Genomic DNA, 12,845 nt, shown 5'->3' with positions numbered 1-12,845 from the left:
GCAGTACACAACACAGAACAATGAATCGGTTAATTTAGTTTCATTTCAGGCACTTCAGGCAATTTAATTAAAATAAACAGCAATATATTTATTAGATAACAGTGAACATGCCTTTAAAAAAATTTATTTACATATCAATTTACATTTTATCTATGTAGTAAAGTAGATCAGTAAAGTCACACAGTGAACTGTTTAAACACTTTTGAACAGAGAATGTATTTAACTTGTAGTAGAGGAAATTCTCTATTGAAATACATGAGGTGGGCTTAAATGGAGCATGCTGAGCTTAAATGGTTCTGCCACGAGGAACGCTTAAAAACAATGCTTTCCTTTCAAAATGTAAGATATGCTCACAAAATTATGCACGGAGCCTAAGTATACTCGTAGTTTGCATCAAACATTAAAGCAGTTACTACGGTGCACACATTCAGAAATATAAAGTTTTTGTAATTGAATATTAGCATGTGCTCGTTGTAGTTTGCATGCATTTTGATGGGATGTACCATTTAAGCCCTCCTGTTTTAAAAAAAAAAAAAAAAAGTTAATTTATCAAATTAATCAGCTCCACAGAACAATTGATGATGCATTATCTTTATTCACTTTATACATGCTTCCCTTAGGCAGTATTATTAGACGGCATTGCTTAAATTTTCATTGTTACGCAGATGATACCCAGCTTTATCTATCCATGAAGCCAGAGGACACACACCAATTAGCTAAACTGCAGGATTGTCTACAGACATAAAGACATGGATGACCTCTAATTTCCTGCTTTTAAACTCAGATAAAACTGAAGTTATTGTACTTGGCCCCACAAATCTTAGAAACATGGTGTCTAACCAGATCCTTACTCTGGATGGCATTACCCTGGCCTCTAGTAATACTGTGAGAAATCTTGGAGTCATTTTTGATCAGGATATGTCATTCAAAGCGCATATTAAACAAATATGTAGGACTGCTTTTTTTGCATTTACGCAATATCTCTAAAATTAGAAAGGTCTTGTCTCAGAGTGATGCTGAAAAACTAATTCATGCATTTATTTCCTCTAGGCTGGACTATTGTAATTCATTATTATCAGGTTGTCCTAAAAGTTCCCTGAAAAGCCTTCAGTTAATTCAAAATGCTGCAGCTAGAGTACTAACGGGGACTAGAAGGAGAGAGCATATCTCACCCATATTGGCCTCTCTTCATTGGCTTCCTGTTATTTCTAGAATAGAATTTAAAATTCTTCTTCTTACTTATAAGGTTTTGAATAATCAGGTCCCATCTTATCTTAGGGACCTCATAGTACCATATCACCCCAATAGAGCGCTTCGCTCTCAGACTGCAGGCTTACTTGTAGTTCCTAGGGTTTGTAAGAGTAGAATGGGAGGCAGAGCCTTCAGCTTTCAGGCTCCTCTCCTGTGGAACCAGCTCTCAATTCGGATCAGGGAGACAGACACCCTCTCTACTTTTAAGATTAGGTTCCCATGATGCACTGAGTGTTTCTTTCTCTTTTTGCTCTGTATGCACCACTCTGCATTTAATCATTAGTGATTGATCTCTGCTCCCCTCCACAGCATGTCTTTTTCCTGGTTCTCTCCCTCAGCCCTAACTAGTCCCAGCAAAAGACTGCCCCTCCCCGAGCCTGGTTCTGCTGGAGGTTTCTTCCTGTTAAAAGGGAGTTTTTCCTTCCCACTGTCGCCAAGTGCTTGCTCACAGGGGGTCGTTTTGACCGTTGGGGTTTTTACGTAATTATTGTATGGCCTTGCCTTACAATATAAAGCGCCTTGGGGCAACTGTTTGTTGTGATTTGGCGCTATATAAATAAAATTGATTGATTGACTGATTTTATCTAAATATCAATATTAAATGAATAACAAAATACTTAAAGTAGACCTGCATTGAAACAAATGTGGTCAGATCTCAGAAAGAAATAGCTGATATGTATTTATAAGACCCTTATGAATGCAGTAAAGTAGAGCCCGACCGATATAAGCCCTTTTCAAAGTACTCACTATCGGCCAAAATTTTGCCGATAGAACGCCGATAATTTCTCATAAACAGAACATTTACTGAAATAATGTTTGTGTTGGCAATGTAAAATGTCCTTGCACCGTTTGTCCAGTAGATGGAGCTCTGACTCCATTCAACTGAGAGGTCCAAAGCTCTGACTGCATTTATTTCAATGCAGGTCTACTTTAACATTTGTAGCTGACAACCTTAGTTCTTGTGGCAGAGTAGCATTAATAGGGCTAGGTGTGTTAGTATGATATTAGCTATGTTTGCTAGCTCATAAAACTCATCTTTCCGTTTGAAGGGAAATTGTATAATTTGGCAAAATACTATTTATCTCTAAATCAAAATTATTACATTTACCTCTTATTTGACATAATGTTAATGTACTTGCCAAAGATGTGGCTGAAATTTGCGAAAATGAATGAAATGTGACAGGTCCCAAAACACCAAAGTTTGTGGTTGTCCAAAGTCAGGGGTCCAGAGACTGTATACTTTGGGGTGGGGCTAACTCGACAGTGGAAAATGTCATTTGTATACAATAAAAAATGTAATAGAAGTAGCAAACCATTTGATTGAATGAAGTAATGGTTGGCAAAATATATATTTTCCTTTTTTTGTGAATTGACATCAAAGTTGAAAGTGGGCTTAAAGTGCACTTACCCTAATTGTCCAGGTCTCCCTTGTAAAAGAGATGTAGATCTCAATAGGACTAACTTGGTTAAATAAATAAAAAAAAAAAAAAAAAAAAAGCAGTGTACTATTTTATATTAATATTTATTTATTTTATTTTTTTCCCATAGGTAATGTATTTTAAAGGGCTCTTCAATCAAGACCTAGATGCCCTTGCTTTGGTTCAATAAATGGAATTCTTCTTGTTTTTACCTGGTCTGCAGTTTGAAGACACCGGCATCCTGCAGGGCCTTTGGAGAGTTTGCAGCTGGGACCTACTCACTCCTCACGTAACACAACAGGAGATTACTTTCTAAATTTGAACATCTGAGACACTGTAACACTTTATTTTTAAAGTCTCTGTTCAGCAGACAGAACAAAACCTGGATGAGATTTTGTATTTTTTTTCCACAACTGTATTTCTTCTGTGGAAAGCATGGACGCCCTCTTTGAATCGGGTTGAGGCTTGCACCTGATCCCCTCCTTCCTGTCTCTTCAGTAGGAGGGTGGGGGAGATTAGTGTGGCTCTCATTGCTCCTCTTTGGGGAGTAGACCTGTCTAACTGGACCCCTTAACAATTGTACCTTCCCTTTTCTTTGGGTGCCACACGCTTTATTCTGACACTCACCCTTCATGAAATCCTGCCAGAGCCTCAAGGAGGAGGTTTCCGTCCCTAATCTTGGCGTGATGTCACAGGAGGAGGGACGTCGGGCACATGTGTCCCAATCCCATTTTCACTCCTCCAACCCAGATCTGGATGTTACAGGAAAGCTTTACAAGAGGGAAATTGGTGGCAAGCCTTATTCTGTGTTAGTAGACAATAAAATAGTAAACAAGGCATCCTCTGGAGATCAGAACATTGGACAGTGTCCCACACAGCAGCATCAGCATTATTTCAGAGAGGTAGCAGAAGGACAGGAGGCGGGATTGCAGGCTGACAATGACGGCACAACTGATGACTCTGACGATGAAGAAGAGGGTGAGGATGAGGATGGTGAGGAGGGCTTCAAGCGTGAGCAGATCATTGTTGAGGTCAACCTTAACAATCAGACACTTTATGTATCTAAAGGGGACAGTAAAACTGGAACTGCAGCAGAGGAGTCTGACAGAGCTGAGAGTGAAGATGATGATGATGAGGAGCAGGAGGATGAGGAGGATGAAGAAGACAGTCCTGATGAAGAAGAGGATGTAGATGATGGAGAAGAGGCGATAGAAAGTCAAAGCATGAGGGCTAAAGGAGTTCATCGGAGGGCTAGTAGTTCTGCAGCTCCCCACCAGCCTCAGAGGAAAAGCCATCGAAGGGCTTTGAGTACCACCGGTGCTGGAATGACCACAAGAGGGAGACTTAAGCGCATGGAGCCTCCAAAGAGAAAGCGCAGCGCTTCCAGGGCAGCACCCTGCTCTGCTGGATCCATGACGACGGGTGGGAAAACTGTGGAGGAAAAGGAGATGCTGGCATGTGAGAAGTGTCCCCGAGTGTTCAACACACGCTGGTACTTAGAAAAACACATGAATGTGACGCACAGACGAATGCAGATTTGTGACAAGTGTGGGAAGAAGTTTGTTCTGGAGAGTGAGCTGACCTTACATCAGCAGACTGACTGCGAGAGGAACATCCAGGTAATGCAAACCTGTCACCTGTCTCCAGTAATATGTAATAATTTTTGCAAGAATTCCCAAGTGCTGTTTGCATTTCTGTAAATGCTTAAGAAAGTTCTATTTTTTCTTTCTTAAATTACTGAAATGTCAGATTTGACCTTTTTTGGCATGTTGCATTAAGTAGGTGTTTAAAGGTGTACCTCCTCTGGTTTTTATAAGGTTTAAGTAGTAAAATAATTTTCTTTTGCACCACTATATTTTCATTCCTTGGCCTTTAAATAAGGAATTCATGGTATGACATTTGTGACCTTTAATTGGAGTAAGCAGTTAAAGATGAGTGAGTGGGTAATATGACATTGCCAATATGATCTGATTTGCGCCTTCGGGAGGGGGATAAATTTCTTCCCCTGAAAGGAAGAAATTCCAGCAATCAGGCAGCCTTGAACTGGATTTGGTAGTGATGTCGGATCAGGCAGGGGCTTCCCCCGACTTATGCAACGGATGCTTGGAAGACACGGTGACAGCCAATCATCTGGCTGCTCGCTTGAACAAAATAAACCACAATGGTAGAAAACCTTCTGAAACAGCTTATTTCTGTACAAATCTAACATGTTTCTCATATATTTCGTAAAAGTTTGAGAGAAATAAACACTTGTAAATCTAAAAACACTGTTTTTGAAACCAGATAACACCTCTGAAGTGATTTACAAATCTTGTGGATGTTGGCATGCACAACCTGTGGATGCACATCAGGCAAGGTCATGCGTTAAAAAGAAAACCTTCATTATGGAAGTCCCCCCAAATAAATATGTTCTGTTCATTAAAATGAACTGTAATTTTGCTACACATTACAAAAATGTATCTACATTTTAGTGCTTGGATTTCAACAAACTAATTTTTGTCAGTTTTGTGAAATTTGAAAGGTCGTACAGCTTTAAGCTGGGCCTCAATCATTGAGTTTCTTTGAAGAAAAGGCTTAAAGCATTTGATTTCAGTACTTAACATTTTTTAACTTGAACAGTAATTTGCAGCATGTGGTATTGTTCACACTACCAGTGTCCATGAGGCCGTGCTGTTACACTCAAACAGTCTGAATAGAAAGATGTACATAAATGAATACTGTTCTGATTCCTGTTACATTTAAGTAGCAAGCTGATGCTGGAGTGAAGAGTTGCTTTTATTTCTGAGAAATGAAACATTTGCAAGGAGATTAAAGGGCAATTCCACCCATTTATAACATAAGCTCTGTTTTTAGATGTTTTGGAACTTATAAATTAACTTCAGGGGGCATTTAATAATGTTGAAGGTGGTTTTGATGACATCTAGTGGTATCATTTCATATTGCAGCCCATCCAACAGTCTGTCAGAGGATCACTTAAGCTTACATGGACTGTATGTATTCTTTCACCCCATGCTCCTGGTTGCATTTCCTTTATAGCGGAACCAGCAAAGTTTGTAAAGATAACAAAATGGGTTTGGCTCACCTTTTTTTACTTGTAGTGTCCAGAGGCAGAAATCTCAGTCTTCAGTAAGTAAAAGTCCTACAATGTGGTGCTTCTATCTGTCCATCTGAAACAGGTGATTTCACTGATTAGGTCATGTACTTCTAAGAGGTGTTGAACTAATTAGAATCCATGGGTTTAGTGGGTGGATGGAACAAATATGCTTATTTGTCCACCTTGCTTATTTTTGTAACATAAAAGTCCTTACATTATGCACCACAAGCTGAGAGTTTCCTGCAAAAATCCACTGTTTTGCTTGTGTCCTGTGATATCCTGTCCAAACTGCATCAACAGCCAATATCATCTTCATGGGCTGTTTCACAGTCAAGGTACACAAGTATGTGTCACGCACCAATGTGTCTCGCACCAAAAAATCAAAGTGGGTTACTTTGGCCAAGTTATTCATCCATATCTAATTGCTGACTGGAGCACTTAAATGCCCAAAGTTTCAGTCAGATGTTGGCATATATACTTCTGTCAAGATTGAAAATAAAGGCACCATAACACGTGCATGCATTTAACCCCCGCACTGCCCCACAATTCCTCGTGCCAATGCTACACACTGTGTGCCGCTGGATGCTGCGTGATGTAAAATAATGATTTCGTAGCAGATTAATCATTTGCTGTAAAAGTTTGACTGATGAAACCACAGGTGGTTTCATCAGTCATTTGTTGTATTTTTATTGTAATGGCTTGGTAAAACTGTTGCATTTTCATTCCTTCTTATGAGTATCTGTAAAATTTAACACCTCGACATAATCATTGAGATCAACCGCGCTGTGATGTTTTTGAATTGTTTGCGCATTGCTTATGTGAAGTTCACATTGTGCGTACCAGAGACTTTGAACATTTCAAAATTTTCTTTGCACACTTGCACAAATCCGCACACAGTTTACAATGAGTTTACGAGTTTCAAACTTGTCTAGGTGACAAGGCACCTTAACAAGTACACATTTCTGGAGAGGACAATCTAACCATATACACTATCTCGTAAAAACACAGCTGCTATTGTGTTTCTGCATTCTCAAATAGTGATGGACTATAAGCATTTCTGGAGATGAGTTTTTGACAGATGGGGAGTTACACCCCACTATTAAAGATATTGAGCAAATTAGGTACACATCCCTTTCTGGCATCACAGGTAGTGATTACATCTTTCAAACAAAAAAATATTATTCAATCAATCAATCAATCAATCAATTTTTTTATATAGCGCCAAATCACAACAAACAGTTGCCCCAAGGCGCTTTATATTGTAAGGCAAGGCCATACAATAATTATGTAAAACCCCAACGGTCAAAACCATAACATAACACTAATGCTTGAGTTTGAAATGTACTCTATTTCCGAAGAGGATATTTTTGACAGACAAGACCATTTTATTTCTGAATGGTTGTATCAAGTCTTTTCCCCACTGGGTAATGATCCAGGGAGTTAGATTCTTATACAGTAGACTTTGATAGAGAAATTAGTCCATTTAGTGGTTACCTACTAAATAAATAATAGCTCTGGTAGTCCATCAAAATTAGACATCATAGCTGGCTTAGTTACTTCTGGAATTTAAAAGGTTTAATATTAAGTAACGGCATATGTACGGAATGAATTTTCTCCCCCCCACCTCCCTTTATTTTGTGCAAGCAAAAATATAAGACATCTTGGCAACAAATAATGAAAAAGCTTTAAAACAAAAATCAAGGTAGACTTCGTAACGTTTAAAAAAGGAAATCAAGGATTGTGGATTCATCCTCTTTCATTTTAAGTCAAACTTTTGCTTTTGGGTCAAATTGTTTTCCCTTCAAGTTGAACTGAATACAAAGCCTCAGTCTGCTTGATTAGATGGAGGGCTGATGATCAAACACAGTGCCCTCCAAAATTATCCTATTGTATAATTATCTGGACCCAGATACACTGGACAGGGTACTCTTGCAGAGATGATTACACTGAGGACAGATCAAGCAGAAATCATCAGTGACTAATCTTCACAAACTAGTGTTCAACTAATAATTTTCATTGGTCAGCCCAGTTTTATTTTATGTGCAGACAGACATTTTTAGTGTTGGTATGGAACCACACGTCAACACTACCGAGCACTGGTAATGATATAAGATGAGATGAATCTTTAATGGTCCCACAACAGGGAAATTTATGATGTTTACGATTATTGGCAACAAGGTGCATGTGTGCTTTGTTGTTGTTCGGATATTGTGTGGCAACATTTTTAGATCTGCTCTTTCAAAAGCTCAGTTTAATATTTTGTCGTTTTATTTAAAATCTTTTATGCAAATTTATCTTTGAATTAATGAACAACTTAATTTTTTGGAGTTATACTAAATGTAATGTAAAGGTTAATGCTCATGGTGACATAATGAAAATTAATTAATTCACATTACACTGGGTTAATTTTTCCCTGATCCTTTTATGGATGAAATGAAATATGCGATCTACAGTGTTTCATACTCGTCACACTAATGCAGGCTGTTGCCCTCGGCAAGATCGGTGTAGCTTTTAGGAATACTTAATACCGTCTAAGTGTTCACCAAGCAGCTGTACTCGATAACGCACCAGCCGTGTCTGTTATGAACTGAAATCACAGGTGCAGCCATTATCTGTGTGGACATGGTGTCAGGCTTTAGTTTGCTTTGAAACTAAATATTTCAGGTTGTTCTGATGAAATGGTTCACCAGGAGAAAACATGAGTTCAGTGGGTTAGTTTAGAAATACATCGTAACTTTAATTTATTTAATTGCATACTATGGAAATTTCATGTGTGGGAGGGGGGATTATATAACAAGTTATAAACATTTATAGAGATTGAAACGGTTACCTAATGCAAAGCAGTGGCCTTCTCAAATTGATAGTCATGCTCTTTATTGATATTTTCAAACCCAGTCGGAATAAGCTGTATGTATGTAGGTAGCTGGCGTAATTTTGTAGACAGCAAGGCTTGAGTTTTATTGATAACTGGCCTTGATTCTGGCACCGTCATGGCTTGCTGATGCCGGATGGCCTTCACCTTACCAGGGAAGGGGCCACCATCTTGTCTGCGAACATAAGTAGAGCGCTAAAGGGAGAGTAACGTTAGGATTTTACAGCAGGCCACAGAGCAGGTGATGAGAGACCCTGCAAGGCTTATGACAAATGTGGAAGTAGAATCTATTAGCTTAGCAAGGAAATTAGTGCAGAAAATCCACTATGGTGATAGTGCAGAGGGAAAGTCTGTGGCCTGTTTCCATAGACGTGTCAGTGATTACCTGCTTGACCTCAAGCATAAGGCTAGAGCTCTAGAATGGAAATGACATAGTTCAAAATTAGAAGTATTCCACCTCGCGTGGCGTGATGCTATCTTAGACTATAAGCATGCACTACTGGCTACAAAGTGGCCCTATTACTCTGATCAACAAAAACAACCATAACTCAAAGTTCTTGTTCGACACTGGCAACCCTTATTCATGGACAGCCACCTGTAAGTCGCTCTCCTTTTACAGCACAACATTTCTTAGAATACTTCGAGAACAAAATAGACGACAGGTTAAACATATCCCAGCATACCTTAACCCAGCCACTACACCCTGCTATTGAGGTGGGCGCCATTACTGAGGTATGACCTAGATTTACAGAATTTGATAGTATTTCACTAGGCGTGCTGACGAAACTCGTAACGTTTACAAAAAATCTCTCATTAACTTCTGGATCTGTTCCTAAATGTTTTAAATCTGCAGTGATTACACCATCCATTTCTTCCACTTTATCCGAAATTGGGTGCAGGGGTAGCAGCTCAAGCAAAGCCGCCCAGACCTCCCGATCCACGGGAGACCTCCTTTCCACCCAGACCTCCTTTCGACGTGGAGGAGCAGCGGCTCGACTCCGAGCTCCTCCCGGTCACTCGGGAGGAGTGATTAAACCATTGCTTAAGAAATCTAATCTTGGCCCTAGTGTATTGAAAACTATAGGCCGATATCAAATCTATCAATTTGCTCTAAAATTCTGGACAAGGTGGTTTCACAGCAGCTCATGGATCCCCTTACTGAGAATAATCTTTTCAAGCCACTGCAGTCTGCTTTTAGAAAATTGCATTCCACATAGACAGCTATCACTAAAGTGGTGAATGATCTTCTGCTGGCAATGGATTTGGACACCATTATGGTTCTGGTGTTGTTAGATCTTAGTGCTGCGTTTGATGCAATGGATCATCATATTCTACTCGATAGGCTGGAGAATCATTTTGGGATTACTGGGAGTGCCCTTGCATAGTTGACGTCATACTTGACCAGTCGTTCTCACTGTGTTTTGTACACTAACACTACCTGTAACCTTAATGACATGAAATTTGGGGTTCCACGGGGGTCCGTCTTAGGCCCCCTGCATTTCTCCCTTTATATAGCACCCCTTGGGCACATATTGCGGCGTTTTTGGATTACCTTTCATTGCTTTGCTGATGATACTGAGTTATACATGCTGATAACTGCTGGTCATCCACATAAAATCCTTAGACGATTGCCTTGCATCAGTGAAAAGCTGGATGTCTAGCAACCAAGGTTGGGTAGGATTACTTTGAAAGAATACATTTGGATTACATGTATGTATGTACATACATTTGGATTACTTGTAATCTGATTACTTTTGGATTACATTTCAAAGTAATCCTACCCAACCCTGCTAGCAACCTTATATTTTTAAACTCTGGTAAGACTGAAATGATGGTTCTTGGTCCAGTGAGACATCGGCATCAATTTGACCAGCTAACGCTTAGCCTAGGCTCGTGTGTCATACATCACACTGACAAAGTGAGGAACCTTGGGGTAATTTTTTGATCCTACGTTGTCCTTTGACCTCCACATTAGAGATAGTACTAGGACTGCTTTCTTCCACCTGCGAAATATAGCAAAGATTTGTCCCATCCTGTCTATGGTTGATGCTGAGACTCTGTTTCTTGCGTTTGTCTCTTCTAGATTGGACTACTGCAATGTTCTGTTTTCTGGTTTACCGCAGTCCAGCATTAGGGGTCTCCAGTTTGTTCACAATGCTGCTGCCAGACTTTTGACAAGAAGCAGAAAGTTTGACCACATTACACCCATTTTGGCATCCCTTCACTGGCTTCCTGTCCCAGTGAGATCAGATTTTAAGGTTCTGCTACTAACCTATAAAACTGTTCATGGACTGGCACCTCCCTACTTAGCTGACCTAATTAAACCCTACGTACCGGCCCGGGCTTTGTGTTCTCAGGGTGCAAGACTACTTTGTGTCCCTAAGATGAATAAGAAGTCTGCAGGTCACAGAGGTTTCGCTTATCATGCCCCTGTTCTGTGGAATAATCTCCCTGAGTCAGTAAAACAGTCAGATTCTGTAGAGACTTTCAAGTCCAGACTTAAGACGCACTTATTTTCCCTTTTGTATGGCTAGCATATTGGCATAGTATGTTACTATGCTTTTTTTTAACCCTTTTAAATTAATTTTATTAAATTCATCTCTCTCTCTGTCTCTCTCTCTCTCTCTCTGTTTGAGGTGTGGCTCCATCCAGAGTTGGGTGTGGTGTCTGTTTCTGAAACCCTCCTGTGCACCGGCAAGGTTTCCTGTATAGTCATTTTGTAAATTGTGTTTGTAGCATGGCCCAAGCAGCTGGTCACCCTTTTGAGTCTGGTCTGCTTGAGGTTTCTTCCTCAAATCATCAGTGGCAGTTTTTCCTGACGAATGTCACCTGTGTTCTTGCTCTGGGGGTTGGTGAGGTTAGACCTTACTTGTGTGAAGCACCTTGAGGTAACTTTGTTGTGATTTGGCGCTAAATAAATTGAAATTGAAAATTGTATGTCCTTCTCCCAATACAACAAACACAAAGTGCAAGTAGTACACAAAGTAGTATCAATGTAAATAATATGGGCCAGACATACTACAAACCAAGAACCAGAACGTAGAACCGACTTACACCAGCTGACGTCACAAAATGATTTAGAGTAAAATAAATGGGTAATAAATTACGTTGAGTCAGGAAGGACATCTGGTGTAAAACGTGTGCCAAATCATCATGCAAAAAAGTCTCTGAACTGCTGTGGTTACCCATAGTGTTTGGGGGTGGGCGGGTGGTGGGGGCGGACTTTTATCTATAATTAAAATATTGTACCAAAACACAAAGCAGTAACAAAAGTTTCAGTTTGCTCTGTGTGGTGTCAACAGTTTAATGATACTTAATCAATCACTTGAGTGTCTCTTCAAGATCCTGTGCTTGTATATACCAGAGAGAACATACACTAAAAAAGGGACAATAAATCTACCATTAATCTTCATTAATGACCTAAAAGTTTTATCCCATTTGAATTAAAGAACAAGACAGGACCAGAACATGTGTCCATGGCCTGCTGGTGCTTTGACTTCTGTCACACATTAAATCATGGGGAGAAATTGTGATGGTGTGCAGGTCTTCTTTCCATCCAATTAGTTTAAAGTAATGTCAAATTGGGGGTGGGGGTGAACACTTGAAAAGCAGTCATGAAATGCAGTAAATTGAGCGATTTAAAACCGTTTTGATTCCTGACCATCAGAGGGAGCTACAATGTAGAGAAATGTGGCAAGAACACTTTCATGGCCAACCATACTCTCTAAATGAACTCTTATATTACAGTAATGGTGTATGAATTTTATCTCAAGCAATATTTTGCTGCTCATAATGATCAAAAATATTGTTTTAAAGGTTTTTTTTATCTTTGTGTGTTCTTTAGTGTGTCACATGCAGCAAGTCTTTTAAGAAGTTATGGTCGTTGCATGAGCACATAAAGATTGTCCATGGGTATGCGGAGAAAAGGTTCTCGTGTGAAATCTGTGAGAAGAAGTTCTACACTATGGCTCACGTTCGCAAGCACATGGTTGGTAAGTATGGAAGATGTAGTTATCATTTACAGAGTATGGAGAAGAAAATCAGATTAGCAGCCCATGTTGGTGATCTCCTTTTGCAGGTGTCTTGTGGCACATCAGTGTGTCCTTTCAAGTCCACTGTGATGCCTAAATATAGTTAATATCAACACATGAGACAGCAGTTGATTTTGAAATGATGAAAATCCTCTTTAGCTGACCAAAACCTTTTAATC

General features: G+C 39.6%; 1 protein-coding gene across 1 annotated transcript in view; it reads left to right on the top strand.

Annotated features, from left to right (window-relative positions):
• LOC117528091 (zinc finger protein 652-like) overlaps nt 1-12,845 on the top strand; it is a 52,401-nt gene that overhangs the window by 27,993 nt on the left and 11,563 nt on the right. Inside the window, exons 2-3 of the mRNA XM_034190623.1 lie at nt 2,800-4,288; nt 12,480-12,627. Coding sequence (XP_034046514.1) covers nt 3,302-4,288; nt 12,480-12,627 — 1,135 coding nt within the window. The 5' untranslated portion in view covers nt 2,800-3,301. The remainder of the gene's footprint in view (nt 1-2,799; nt 4,289-12,479; nt 12,628-12,845) is intronic.

This window comes from Thalassophryne amazonica, chromosome 16 (assembly GCF_902500255.1).
Source record: "Thalassophryne amazonica chromosome 16, fThaAma1.1, whole genome shotgun sequence".
Taxonomy (NCBI): Eukaryota; Metazoa; Chordata; class Actinopteri; order Batrachoidiformes; family Batrachoididae; genus Thalassophryne; species Thalassophryne amazonica.
This window is presented reverse-complemented; position numbering and strand designations above follow the sequence as displayed.